We start from the raw sequence: 15601 nt of genomic DNA, 5'->3' as shown, positions 1-15601 counted from the left end.
GTTTGTGGCCCGTGTACTTAAACTTAGGTGAACGTTCAAGAACCCCAGGTGGTCGAAATTTCCGCAGCCCTCCACTGCGGCGTCCCTAATCATATTATTGTGGTTTTGGACGTTAAACACCAGGTATTATTAGCCTAGCTTCACTGACCTAACGTTACGAAGGCTAAAAAAAACAGCGAAGGGTTCTCCATCACTTCGTCTTGCCTCGTTTCAAGTTCAAGCCCAGCTGCTCTTACTCGAAGCTCTGGATCTTCTGCGCTCCGCTTGAGCATGGCTGAGGCATCTCTTGCGCGGGCTCCTGGATCGGACCGACGTCGTTGTGGCCGTTCACACGTCAGTACCCGTTTACGCTTCCGACGGGCAGCTTCTTCTTTCGGAGAGCACCGAACATTCGAGAGAGACCGCCGGGCTTCTGGATCAGATACATTTGCCACTTGCCATCAATCTTACGCCGATTTCGCTTTTCTTGCATAGTACACGGTGCGCGCGACGCTCTGCCTTTGTTTGTTTGTTTGCAGCCTACCAAGTTTGGCACGTACCCACTCTGGGGGATTGGCAAAGAAGACGTATTGAAGCCTATGAATGACAGTTACATTAATGTTTACTTCCCTATCACTAAAGTAGAAAAAAAAGTATAAAGTTAAAGAGCAATAAAATTATGAAGGGTATTGTAGCCTATGGGTGATCATTAAATTATTTACAAAAATAAAAAAGAAATGACTGCTATTTTAAGAGGCATCATCTTCGTTATTGAGGACACCGGTTTAGTGGTACATACCAGCTACGAGCTGCCAGCCGCGTTATGCCCATACTCTGGGGCAAACCTCTACCACGAAGAGCATCGCTGTTTAAAAATAGCAAAAAATACCAACATATCAATGTATTGGTAGCAGTTAAAGACTCAGCAAAACACCACTTGAACGACGCGTACACCTGTCCATGTTGCTCGCATACTTCCTCCTTTTCTTACTACACAGCCTTGCCAATCTAGATGCCTGGGATCCTGACCACCCTTTTAGTCTTGATCCGACGAGTGAAGGATTCATCGGCGTACATCACTTGCCCTCGTCTACGTGGGACGACATTCTGTGGTTGAGGAGCATCACCAGCCTACCGATTGTCGCCAAGGGCATCCTAACGCGTAAGTGACACGCAAACTTCTATAAAGCAAATTGTTCCATTACATTTTCACACGAAATTTCATTTAAATTTAGTGTCTTACACGCTGAAATCAGGTTGTCACTATTGGGCGCATCATACTGAAGGACTGTGAATTAAATTCAGCCACCTGGAGTTCTTATTCCCGAATACGAAGACCGAAATCTTCGCATAGGAGCATGTTCTTCTTTCGCTCTACAATCAAAATGTGGCCACTATGGCTGCAAGATCACGCCTGTCATTATATCTATTTTATTTGGTAAAATATGTGCTAGAACTACCACACTCGAGCTCCTAGAGTCATTTTCTGGCATCTGAAAAGCCAGAATATTTCTAGTGATTTACGTATGCAGACAAGCCCATGTATTACAGTCAAGAAGTGAGGTTATGTTTGTTGGCGTTGTCTGCGTTCTTCAAGACAATCGCTTCCTCGGCAACTTCTGTTAGTATTTTGTGTAGACATGCATTAGTTTTTTTTTGCATGTTGTCCACGGTCATTCCTGGCAAAATTCAATAGCTATAGAGTAAATGCCTCCCTCGGCTAAGTACTCTATCTATCTGCGTATTACCAGCACTCGCTAATGTATGGTCACCGTGGCTAATAGTAGATAACTTTTAATGAATGAGTCTGACAACGTTGGCGAATGTTGGCAAATGATGACTCTCCTCTTTTGATGCTGCAATTTTATGCTTTTTGCTAGTCCAATTCGAATGTATATGTATTCTATCAATCCATGTTGTTTCCATGTTTGTATATTGCATCCCTCCACGAACATTGCTGGCCTAATGCCCTGCTATACGTTAATTTCTAATGTCATAGTACTGAACAAGTTATGCCTGAAGAAATGAGTTCGAAGATTTGCTTTGCCGTCACTTAAGGAGATGCATCTTTCCAGTTAGCATTATTTCGCACCCGTCCTTATTAAACCAAGCATTCGCAATGTGACTTCTCATGCGAATACTTACAGTACAGCCACGTCTGTAGTCAAGTGTACGGGTGCTATTGCTCAACGGATATGAAAGCAAAACGCAGAAGCGCAAGTGTTTTCAGCGCTCAGTACGCATTCTAGTTCTTTACTGGGTGTGGGTGCCTCATAGTTAAGGAGGGACTTAGTGATGCTTTGTTCCGTATGGTCAACGACACATCGGTTCCCAGCTGTTGTGATTCGTGTAACTTGTGTCCATGATGCAGCCCAGGATGCTATCAAGGCCGTCAATCACGGAGTAGCGGCGGTTATTGTCTCAAACCATGGTGGGCGCATCCTGGATGGCACACCAGCCACGGTAATTACATGTCTATGTGTTATCTATGTCAGTGACCCATTTGGTTAGGCGATGACTTTCGCGAAATGTGAATTCATAATTGTTAGGGTTCAACGTCCCAAAACCACCACATGATTATGAGAGACGCCCTTTTGGAGGGCTGCGGAAATTTCGACCAGCTGGCATTATTTAACCTGCACATAAATCTAAACACACGGGCTTCTACAATTTTCGCCTCCATTGAAAATGCGGCTGACGCGGCCGGGATCGCTTAATGTGAATTGTTATGTGAATAAAAAAATTACACTATCCCCACTAAAGTGAACCATGTGGGGATGCGAGGCAGCGCTTGGGTCGACTTAAAGTTCCGTTCATCACGGGCACCTTGCCTGATGTTAAGACGTGTGTGCAGGTGGAGCACACCATGAATTCACTGAAGTTGCTGTTGCTGTTACGCGTCCCGAAATCTTGTTGGAGCACGCCACGCGGGTTCATCGCGTGTCTGTGGAATCTCGTTACCCGAAGCCATCACGTGATTGATAAGAGAGTGTAAGAGGGAGAGGCCATAGCGTTTTACCCAGCCCTTTACACAGGCCCGAACGCGCTAGCGCATGCCAGCGCGTTCTGACTAGGATACAACGCGTTGGTTCATCGCGCGTCTGCAGAATCTCATTCCCCGATGCCATCACATGGTTGGTGACAGAGTGTAAGAGGGAGAGGCCACAGCGTCTTACCCAACCCCTTACACAGGCCCGAACACGCTAGCGGGTGCCAGCACACGCGTTTTTGTCTGCGTTACGCCAAGGTAGGCAGCATACGGCAGCCCGGGCCCCTAAAGTGTTCTGCACGTGTAATCTTCAAGGTGGCCGAAGAACAAGAGGAAGAAGACTGCTACTTTGCGCGAGCGCGCGCTGAATATGTTACAGATGGCTATGCCAGGTGGTAGAAAGGGGACGGTCGCCAATGGATGGACACAGCCCCGAGCAAAATTGCTTCGCGTCTAAAGTCAGAGTTTCACTGCAAGGTCGAAACAATGAACGCGATAGCAACAAATTGCAGTGTTATACGCAGTCACGCTGGTAACTAAATGTTTTGTATCCGATCTCGCGTAACTACAAAACGCAGGTGTAAGAGAATACGGTAGCTCCAGGGAGACATGCTCTCCGCGTAGTCACTTCGCGTTGAGAGCGCAGCACGTAGAAATATATACAAGCCGCCCGCTGTGATGGCTGTCGACATAGCGTGTGCACCAGCGATCGCTACTGCGCCCTTAGATTCAAAGTTCAAAGTTGCTGCTCCCGCGACACCCCCCCCCCCCTCTTGTCTGTTCATCGTCGTTAAAGATTGGCGAAGCGTTTCCTCTCTGCTTCAACGGCCGGAATTTCGATCGAGTTGATGTTTTCGCATGCACCCTCCAAGCGACGGAAATGGGCCGGAAATGGGAGGGAAATCTCTGCTTCGGCCGCGTTTGTCGCCCCCGCTTGCGCATTTTTCCCCGCGGTAGAACATACGATGCGCGGGCGATCTTATCAATTTGGACTTCATACGAGAGGGACATGACGGCGACGTCAAAAATCCGTTGAGACTGTTCGTATAATTGCTATCGCAGTAAAACGTACTTCAAATGACTCATTCAAGACAAACGCAACTATAGGTAACTAAGAAAATGGTCGGTCATTGCACTGTATGAATGTGGTCTGCTAGCGAAGCTGGTGTGGTGGTTGATGCACCTTTTACGTAGAACAGAGGCATTGTTGAGAGGACATTGTGCCTGGGGGAATATTTGGCGCGGTATATGAAAATACATAGGAAGTTCGATATGCTGTGTTTTTCATAGTGTCTTTGAAATAGAATTCAGCACTGCTCACATATATATATATATATATATATATATATATATATATATATATATATATATATATATATATATATATATATATATATATATATATACACTCCTGCAGTCAAAGCGTAAGTGGACAAATAGGGAAACCAACTCCTTCGTTTATTTGCTTATTTCAATGAAAAACAAGCCAGCTTCGAAGCAACAGCGAAGCCACGAATGCGACAACAACAAATTGGAGTGTAACAGTGTCGCGGCTCGACACTTCAAGCGCGCTGCTCAAACATAAGAAAGGACGCGCGGAGCGAACGCATTGGTACAGAGAGGACGAGGGCGGACTGACAACTGTCACAGTTACTTGTTGCTGTTTGATGAGCGCGCTCCTTTCGCAAACGTGGCCGCTGCTGCGAACGGAGTGGCCTTCGTCGGATCTGTAATTTCCGCGCAGACATCGCGGCGAAACACAAATCACACAAACACCACCCCCCTCACGAGATAAGCCTGCATGCAGGCGACCACGCCCTTTAGGGCAAAGTGAACCTGGCGAGACAGGAGGCGTGCGCACATCGCAATTAGCGGGGCGACGATCTTTAAAGTGCGTCCCTCGCACCCTTCTTGCCATCTCGCTGGTGACAAAGAAAACACGCATGGTATATATAAATAGCTCCCCGTTAGTATGCTGAGGGATGTACGCTTTCTCGTCGAGCCGTCTAACGCCACACGCTGTGGAGTGAGGGGTTGCTCGTTCGAATCCGCGCTTCGGCAAGTATTTTTCTGAAATATTTTTTTTTGTGGTTTTTACATATATATACATATATATACATATACAGGGTATCAAGGCGATGGCGACGGCAGGAAAACAGCTCAGTGTCTCCATATAATTGCTATCGCAATGAAAACGTTCATATGGTTAGAATATGTAATGAGGATGTAATACCGCTTATCGGATGTGTCCCTAAGCGTGATACGTGACCACGTGCTGGAAATTGTGGTCTCCTGGGCTTGTAAGAAGATGGAAAAAGAAGTAGTAAAAACGACTTCATTTATGGAGAGTATGGTTGCCGTATATATTGAGTTTTTATGCAGTTAGTGAGAAAGAGCGCAACAATACAGGACAATCATAAACGGACGACATGATACTTATGCTGTCCGAGAACAGCGTTATGGGAAACGCTGTAAACTGCTATAAAACTACGCCTGCGCATCCGTCAGAGAGCTCCCCAAGGACATTTCGCGCCCGTGAGATCCGCTGCTAACCCATTTTCATAGATTGGAGTGGCCGTGACTTTTTAACAACCTTTTTGTATATATTTCATTCGTGACTGTCACATAAAGAGTCGCTAGTTTACACTTATTTTGCTCATGTCAGTGGTGTCTGTCTGTTTTTCCTTATGTACCTCAGTAGCACGCTGCACGAATTTGTGCACAGCTAGCTATCCCCAAACGTTGCTCTCCATGGAATTTGTACAATTCTAAGCCGTCATGGACTTTGCAGATTGAAGCCTTACCGGAGATTGTAGCCGCAGTGGGTGACCGCACGGAGGTCTACATGGACGGCGGAATACGCTCCGGAGCTGACGCGGTGAAGGCGCTTAGTCTTGGAGCCCGTGTAGTATTCATCGGACGTCCAGTGCTCTGGGGACTTGCCTACAACGTACGCATTTCAATATTGACTGCGTCAGAGTACGAAGGTCATCATAGCGATTGCTCATACTTTACAACAGCGCGAGACGCATTATGTCAAGTACAGCTTGTATAAAATGTCTGAATTTTGTTCAAGTAAGAATGCCAAGCTTGTTTAGAAGAACAACTTTGATGTTGCGCGAAACGACACACGGACACGAGAACGCACATGAGGACACCACACGGCGCTTGAGTACACGAGAAAGCACCTCATGTACCATCTGGTACGCGTGCGTCGCTTCGCACTACATCAAAGCTGTTCAAATGATTCACCAACAAGCGCACACTGCAATCCTGATGTTAGAGGACCTAACTTTGTCAAGGTCAACCGCGTCCATCGGGGTCACTAACATGAAACCACAAAGGCGCTCTCGCCCAAAATCACCTTCCAGTTCGCGGGCCTTAGTATCCCGGTTTACTAGCACAATTTTCTGTATGCGTGTAGAATATCACTGAAATTAAGCTTGCCTTACTGAAATTCAATATATTTATCACAAGAACGGCAACCTATCAGTTTGATTTGCCTCCCACAGCATGCATGTTATCCTCAGTATGCATGTTAGGCTGGCATGTTACGACCTGCGACTTCCCGTGGACGACGCTGTAGATGCGCCACTCCACCACAAGGGATATGCAAAGCCACATGTCTACAGCTGCAGATGTCCTTGTCAACCTTGCCGCGTTCTCAATAAATCATTTGTTCTTGACCAAAAGTGGCGTAGGGGATAGGCATTGCTGGAAAGGACACCATGCGACATCATATCTGCTAACGCTTCACAACTTACAAAGGATTACGAGGTTACTTTTGGCAATTGTAATCCACCTATCGAAGCGCCGATAGGCCCATATGAGGCTACTTAAGCCTGCTTCTACAATTTTAGATGCGGAGCAGCTCTTTGACTCACGTGTGTAACGCCGTACGTTACGTGCGTCCGTGCGAATACGCCGCAACGCGTTTCCCTCACCGTAGGTGTTGGAGCGTTGCCAAGTAGGTCACGCCACAGCTTTGCGTTGACGTCATGCTCCCCTCGCACGCTACCCTCGCCGGTGCGTGCTGACGTCACTCTCCCTACCCCGCAGCATGCTCGCCGTAGCGCCCGCAGCTGCCGGCTGCTCCGCCCGCTCGCAACACCTCTGAACGTGTCACTTCTCTCTCGCTTCACCCGTGGTAGTCAAGGCGAAACGCGCGCCTGCTTCTGTCCAGCGCCCGTGTCTCGACTCTGAAGAAACAACGACTACGAAGTCTTGCCAAACGCTTTAATGAAACTTACACAAAACCCAACCCGCCTCCCGAGTCTTTCAGTTTCAAACAAACATTTACTCGAGTAAACGCTACACCGAGTTTCGCTTCAAACCGTTCTTCCAGCACCGGCGTCGACGCCCGTTTCAACCGGGTCAACGACATGCGCACCGCTGATGCTTCGCATCCCATCAGGGTTCCCTTCGGGGAGATGGTCGAAGTTTTTATTACAAAATATGTTTACAGTTGCTGCCCTCGTCCTTGAATTGTATCCTGGGGGTAATCTCGCGATTTTAACGTACATAAAATGACTGAATGCAACACAAACACAGAGCGAAGTGTATTCAGTCAGTTCATATACGTTAACAAAGCGCGATTATCCCGAAGATGTACAAACAAATAGCCCCTATAGCTGCTCTAATTGAATTGTAGTTACACATTCTTTGAGTAACACACCATTTCGGATATAATGGCTTCTTCAGCCTTTGATGGCATATTGCCCTGTTGAAAATTCCGGGATGATGGATGCCGGAATCGTTGGCGGATAAGAATGAATATTAGCGGATGTCGGGGAAACAATAGTGAATAAGATGGAAAGGATCGTCGACGTGGAGGAAATAATAATGTGTACTGGAAACTGTGGTCGTCAGAATGGCTCATCAAGGCAAAGTGGAAACACTACGGTAGCAGAAGATGGTGGCGAGCTTCTGCTGCTATTCAAAATGGCCAATGATAGTGAAAGCGGAAAATGCTGACTGGCGGTGATGATGCCAAACATTTTTTTGGCCGATGGCTTGATGAACAAGCCGGATGACGATGACATGATGGAATGAAGCATGGCGCACATGGCAGTATGTGAAATCATTGTAATTTTTAATGTTTCCTTATCAAATGTGAAATATGTTTAGAATCCAAAGAAGCGAACGTGTGAATCATTATGCTTTCCAGCACGGTTTTTTATTCATGCGGCGTCGATAACCGCCTCAATTTTCGTGGAGCACGTTCAGCCTTGAACGTTCACATTTTGTGCACGCCTATATGAGATTGACATCACGGATGGGTTGCTGTATTGTGATTGTCTAGAAGTGTCGGTGTGAACATCGACATTAAATTTGTTACTTCGCCACGCAGTTGTCGAGAAGTAAGTGAGCTCTTGCTTTCGAACGCCTTCTGAAACGCTCCTCTGGCAACTCTTGCACACTGACTTAACCCAGCTACCATTACGGTAACAGTTAAGAAGCTACCGAAGCTAAAAGACACAAATATATCTCACCCAGTGCGACTTCCACCAAAGGTTAGGCCTAACACACCAACCGAGTCCGTCTACATGCCCTCGGCGCTTCTTGGCTTCAGGATACGAAATCCCGACAAGTACGAACGACTGTGCAGTACAAGTTTCGCATTGGCTAAACTAAATGAAGCATTTTTTTTCATTGTACTGTGCCCGCACAAGACGCGATGGGCATCGATGCGACGCGCTTTCAGCAAACGCCTCCAGTCACCGACAGCCGCCTGTCGCACTCACCCGCACTTCTCTGACTCATATGTGAGAACAAAGACTTGTTCATTGAGCCAATATTGAACAAAGATTTGCCTTATTGAACCAATATGATGGTATATTTTTCCCTTGGACCTTTCACAAGTCGACCTTTCAACAGAGCACGAAACTTCTATTCAACTTGGCAACAGCCGGTAAACTGTGCCGTCTCCTCGGTACACTAGATTTTTTTTTTGTTTGCAGTTAGGTTGTGAATTGTAAGAGAAAGTTATCGCGGTTGCCATTATCGACATGCCATTCGTTGCCGGCAGCATTTTGGGTGTGTTTAATAAATATGCAAATTTTAGTATATCGTGCAAGATCGCGCCTGTCTTGGTAATGCGGCATGCAAATCTGAAACCAAACAGTGTGTTCTCCTGTTGACTAGTCATTTTACGGAACATGTCTCTGCGTGGCGTAGTGGTAAGTAGTCGGATCGCTATACGAAGGTTGCAGTTGGAACCCTGGTGGCGGGCGGCTTCTTCTTCTTTTTTTCATACACGGCTTTTTTTTTCCTTTTTAGTACTATTACTTCCTACATCGCCTTCTATACTGATATTTATGTATAACAGGCAGGCACAATGGTTCTGACGCTGTACAGCCGTTTTGCGCGTTCTGATTCGCCAGCATCCGACATACGCTGCCATCCTACAGTATATTCGATATGCCACCATATCGAGCACCATAATGCAAGATAATGATGGATGGTTGAATCCAGCATTTCATATGGTGGACATATTTTCAATAGTGTGGGCAAGTACTATTAAGCTGTTTCAGCTTGCGCATACTAAAATTCATTGGAATTTTTCTTAAGCTTTGCTAATAAATCTATTGTGCAGTAGTCCTTGATTTTACGTTTCTTTCTTAGCTTTCGCTGTAAATGTCGCACTGTGGTTTTTCAAAACTTTATTGAGATTAAGTTTCTGTACAGGGCCAAAAAGGAGTCGAGACGGTACTCAGCGTATTGCATGATGAACTATTGCGCACCATGCAGCTTCTAGGTAAGTCGCATATCACGTCAATCAATATGAGCGCGCATCACCACGCTCGAGAAATGAACGCTGCAGCTGTTAAATGTGTTTACGACTGCGTAACAGTCGAGATACATATGAGTAAATAGAAAGTTAGCTGCCTGTCAGTCACTGTGCGCGAACAACGCATTTAAGAGAGAGAAGCAACTTTTATTGAAATGGGAAGTGTCAGAGGAATTTTTATCGCATCCCTTAGATGACAGCCAGGAGTCATTGGGCACTAGCGCCTTCTTCGGCTTGCCTGATGACTTGTAGTTGGTCCTCAATGTTCGAGCTTATCAGCGCGGTCTCCCACTACTGCGTATTTATATATGAGCTGCTTGGCCCTTTCACGATGTTGGGGCAAGTCCAGACAATGTGCTGACGTCCGCCCGCTGATTGTAGTGTTTACATCTGTCTGAGTAGAGATCCGGGTAACAACGATTATAAGCCATTGAGTTTGGGAGCGCGTTTTATTGTAGTAGGCGCCAGTCTGTCGTCCTGCTGCTGATTTAATAAAGCAGTTATTCCGTAAATGCTATATCAAGAATGACAGCCATGAGAAGCAGTATACGTACATTAAAGGAAGAAGCGATGTTCATAGCTTGGTGAAACAAGCATCATCGATTTCCCAAGGTGTTTCAACGTTGCGCTAAACGATATACTCGTCCACTTCCGCTGGGTGGCTCACTAGGCATACAAGTTTCAGCAAGTTCCGTTTTGCTTGTTTGATGCACTATGCCATATGCTCCGGCAGGGGAAGAAATTGAGAAAAAAAAACTCGTACAGTGTTTTAGAATTCTCAAGTGAATATATTTGGAAGCATGTGGCAATATATGTGTCCCAGCTTAATTTATCTGCCTCTAATATTCATCACTGCGCAGAGAAAAGTTTCAAATTGATTTGGCCATTTGCCAATACAAAAGTATCCTAGTGAAATAAAAACGGGCTAAAAAGAGCGCGCAACGGACGGGTTGTGGTGCTCATCCAGTGGGGAATAATCATCGCCAAAATAAACAAACATTCCACACATATATACCTTCGGCTTTTAGATTCATTTATCTCCAATATGAGCAAAGATTGAAATAACCTATCCACACCACTTACAACTAAAACTAACAACAAGGATTTTGAAATCAAACTTCAGAGTTTTGTTTTAAAATAATGTGACTGGAAATGTTTGTTAATAACGGCAATTTCCTGATTTTGAAGTTCTCTTCATGTATGCTTTCCTCATTAGTAAATCATGCCACATTGTTATGTAATGTATATTTCTGTAGCGCTTGTGTTGACTTTATTCTACGATTTGTTGTCATTTTTACATTGTTTTCCATCTAATTTCTTTGTCTGCAGTATAATAAATGAGCTACACATCTAGCACTTCCGGGGCAATGAGCTATATTTATTTTCATTATTTCACATCCACAGGTCTCGCCTTTGCCCTTTTTCAATAAAACTTCCGAAATGTTCTCCTTATATTGTGTACCTAAAAATGCCTCTATAATCAAGTTTGTTTTTATGTATCAACTTTTTCCCCTTCCCTCTTCATTGTACACCTGTAGCCTCAGACACAATAAACAAAGAAAATACATGGTTGATCCTTTTACGATAGGAATTGGTATAACATGAAAGTGAATCGTGTCTTCCCTTGAGTAGTCACCTCTGTATTGTACGTTGATCTATCAGAGCTTGCGGAATGTATATCGGTGTTTGGGAGCTATAAGACCGTTTAACGTGGATGCTTCCGCATTGACACCTAGTGACACATCTCCACCCCGACGACTGATATCCATCATCCTGATTTCATCCATGTCGTAGCCGAAGTGGTTAACCTACGACAGGACGCAGCATTGGGTGAATCCCACGCAAAAATGCCTTCGATAAGCTGAAGGAAAGAAGTGTTAATTTCAAGGGCTCGTTTTCTTTGTTACACACAATATTAATGGGAACTAACAGACAAATAAGCTGGTTCGATATGCACTGATTCAAAGCCTCATCATCTGACGAGACAAAAGCAAGGCCTGCGCTCCCCAGTAATAGGGTAACCTACGCCTGGGTTCAAGGACACATACCACACAGCTTTTCAAGAACGCGAATGGCAGAGCTCGCAGCTTGAGCTGTGAACGTGGGAATGCGTTCCGGTAACCGCTGGTGTCTCTCTCCCGTATTCATTCAGTCATTGCGTGACAATCGCCCGTCATTGCCTTTTTGTGCCGCTTATTGCAGCACTTTTAGAAGCCGGTGCTAGCACGCTCGAATCACGAGGCGGTGGAGAAACACCGTTAGTGCTTGTGGAAGCTGCACTGGTCTCTCGACGAGTCGTCACGTAACCCGACGCGAAAAGCAGAGCACGGTCTGCCAGGTCACCAAACCGAAATATTGCTTAAGGTGCATTGCACCGACCGTAGAGGTTTCTACATTAAGTCACTGAATGCATCCGTTCATCTAAACCTACACAAGCGATCCCCTATTAGAACTCGTTAGTGTCATGATGTATTACTTCGCTTTGCCGCTTAGAGACCTTCTAGACAGTGACATTTCACCAACAACGAATATCCACGGCCGCTGTATCACAGTGAGAGTGAGAGGTGTGAGCGATAAAAGGCAAGCTTGTAAGGTCTATTGCGTGTGCGTTCGTGGTACAGGGGATAGAGCGCCGGGTACCTATCGTCGCGGAAATAGAGGTCGTATGTTTGTATTCAACCATCCAAATGAACGCTGCTTTTACTTGTAATTTTTCTTTCTCATCTGTTCACGGACAGACAGGACGTGCCCGTTCTGTATATGTGTCCTCTCTTGTGCCTGCGTCTTTATTTTTGGCGCTAACAAAATGAATACCCGTGATCGCAACCAAATAGCCCGCATTACCGCCGTGAGTGTACATTTTATCAACGTCACTTCCGTGACGGAAATGATGTCGCTGAAGCCTTCATGGACCCCGGTATGAAACACTTTCGTGTTAGGAAATCAATAAACAAATAAATAATGATATAAAGGCTGTGACCTAATGATCTGACCAGGCCAACAAATTACAGCGAATATCTTATTTCCTTCCAGCATACAAGACCTTTCAGCTAACTCAAGTCAGTCGGCAGAAAACCTGTACACACTTTACGAAAATGTGATCAAACTTTTATTCCTTGCGGTTATCAAGCGCTACCGAGAATGTCTTAGCCGAGCTTGGACAAACAACAATAATTAACCAGCCAACTACCAAAGTTCGCTTTTAAACTTATGATAGTTGATAGAGGGCCTGTAGCTGTGTGTCTAAATTCTCTCTCTTTAACTCAGAAATTTTATTTTGACGGAATGAGACCCTACGTTTCCTGCACATGCCTCTTCCGGCAGGACAGCCAACAGAATAAGATTTCGTGTCACTACTACGAGACCGTGGAATATACGACGCACACTATAGCCAGCGTACAAACTGCAGCAGGAGGATACTCCCCTGAATGTTTTTTAGGGCTGGAGATTTTAATTTGTAGAGCGCGACTGGATGTTGGATGGGTAAGATATTAAGTTTATGAATTTCAAGTTTCGAAACGTTCAACTTGTAAGAGATATTTCATTTCTGGTCAAGCATTTCTCGCATGTATGACGCACATAGGAAAGCCAAGCCAGTGTTCTTTTGTTCTAGCGCTGGCACTGGAATATGCAATCATTAAAACTACAAGACCAACTCTTCAGACAGCTCTTTGCTTAAGCTGATAGCGGAAGCTACGGTTCCCTGGCATTGCGTGCCCACAGTTGCTATTTTCGGGTTCCTCAGACGCGCAGTTGGAAAGGGGTCAGTCGGAGTGGTAGGTGATCTGTCGAAAGCGGCAGGTGATGAACCAGACCGTTCGGTCGTGATGCTCAGTCGTGGGCGGCATTTTGTCCACAGCCCACCATGGGGAGAATCCTGCCCTGAAGTAATCGCTAAAGTAATTGATACGTTGTTCCAAGTAAACAATGTGGACCGATTGTAATAATTCAGCTTGAACATATATATTTCATGCAATGAATCAATTCAAATAGATGATGCATCCATGGCCCGCCCTGTATAATTTTCTTCATTCGATGCGGAATGAAAATGTCCTTCACTTTCCGGTGTCTCTCAGGGTTCTAAATAAACAACAATTACTAAATCAGGTATTCGTTCATTCCGCGCGTTGGTGTGGCTCAGCGCCTTAACACATAGGTGAACCAGTAACATCACGCAACAGCTAAGTATTCGATTCCAATTAACTAATTTACCTTCCCGCTTTCTCGCTTCTACACAGGTTGCCCAAACTCCAATGACCTCAACCGTGACTACGTCGTCCGCGAGGAGTACTACCGCCAGTTTTAGCAGGATCACTGAGAATAAAGCAGTCATGAGAAAAATGTAAAAAAAAATATTATACAGGGTGTCCCAGCTATCACGCAGCAGGATTTAAGAAAAGAGGAACGGCGTTACGCGAATCAAACCTACAGCATATTGTTCCTAGTACGCTAGAGTAGCCACTGCTATTTTTTCCGTTAGTGAGGTTTAATTAATTAGTCATAATTATATTTCTAACTCGAGAAGTACTCGCCTAATTGTCAAAATGTCAATGAGGCGTATGTAGGCATGTTCAAATGGCATCTAACTGCGCTACTTTCAACAACGTGCTAATTGCGCGCTCATTTTTTCCGGCTGATAAAGAAAGCCCGCTAAATATGAAAAATAACACGTGACTACGCTCCCTCCCGCAAAGGAAACTAGCGCCCTCAAATAGGCTTACTGCAAACATATTGACGTGAACAGCGCGTGTGATACACAAGGACGAAGAAACGACGATGACTAGCGCTGACTTCCAACTCAAATTTATTAACACAAACATAGAAAAAAGTTGGAAGTCAGTTGGAAGTCAGCGCTAGTCCTCGTCGTTTCTTCGTCCTTGTGTATCACACGCGCTGTTCACGTCAATATGGAATACCAACTAGCCCGGTCACACACCTTGCTTACTGCAAACAACCGCTTTGCCTGTTGCGAAAGACAGCGTTCCGCATTTTGGCAAGGGTACAGGTCGGGCGCCAGCGATATGCGTGCAATTTCGCTGGGATTCAATCCGTTCGATAGTGCGCCGCAATCATCCATATCTCAAGGCCGACTGTTCTCATTGATAACGCGGCAGGTTCTTATTACGGCCTGACTCTGTAAAACCAAGCGGTGCGTTTCTTAGGCCGGGGAGTGGCAGATAGGGCGATGCGTTTTTTTTTTCTTTCTGCATTTTTTCCTTGATACTGTCTGCCTCATGGGAGCCTGTTTGAGGGCGCTGGTTCCCGACGCGCGCAACGCTCTAGTCACGTGTCACTTTTCATATTTCGCGGGCTTTCTTGATTAAGCGGAAAAAATGAGCGTGCAATTAGCACGTTGTTTAAAGTAGCGCAGTTGGATGCCATTTGAACATGCCTACATACGCCTCATTGATATTTTTTTTCAATTAGGCGAGTGCTTGTCGAGTTAGAAATATAATTATGACTAATTAATTAAACCTCATTAACGAAAAAAATAGCAGTGGCTACTCTAGTGTACTAGGAACAATATGCTGTAGGTTTGATTCGCGTAACGCCGTTCCTCTTTTTTTTAATCGTGCTGCGTGATAGCTGGGACACCCTGTATATGCTGCATCGGTAAATAAAACCTGAAACATTTTTTCAGTATTTGTCGTCTATGCTAAATCATGGGTTGAAGACGCACGGATGAACACTGATTGCGTGTGACAACGAAGGCGCTGTGAAGCCACGAAAGTGAATTCTTTCGACGTGTTCCTTTCTTCGGCAGACTATGGCCGGCTGTTCTATTCAATAGGTAGGTCGCTGACTGTTGGCTATTGTCGCAACCTAGCGCGGTATTAGAGTGT

General features: G+C 45.3%; 1 protein-coding gene across 1 annotated transcript in view; it reads left to right on the top strand.

The window, feature by feature from the left end:
• Positions 1-14064, top strand: part of LOC125759142 (2-Hydroxyacid oxidase 1-like) — a 47666-nt gene extending 33602 nt beyond the window's left edge. The window contains exons 3-7 of the mRNA XM_049417471.1: positions 978-1141; positions 2351-2442; positions 5760-5918; positions 9656-9725; positions 13997-14064. Of these exons, the coding sequence (XP_049273428.1) occupies positions 978-1141; positions 2351-2442; positions 5760-5918; positions 9656-9725; positions 13997-14064 (553 nt within the window). The remainder of the gene's footprint in view (positions 1-977; positions 1142-2350; positions 2443-5759; positions 5919-9655; positions 9726-13996) is intronic.
• Positions 14065-15601: the final 1537 nt, after the last annotated feature.

The sequence above is a fragment of the Rhipicephalus sanguineus genome, chromosome 7, assembly GCF_013339695.2.
Source record: "Rhipicephalus sanguineus isolate Rsan-2018 chromosome 7, BIME_Rsan_1.4, whole genome shotgun sequence".
Classification (NCBI taxonomy): domain Eukaryota; kingdom Metazoa; phylum Arthropoda; class Arachnida; order Ixodida; family Ixodidae; genus Rhipicephalus; species Rhipicephalus sanguineus.
The sequence above is the reverse complement of the archived record's forward strand: the minus strand, read 5'-3'. Positions and strand labels throughout refer to the sequence as shown.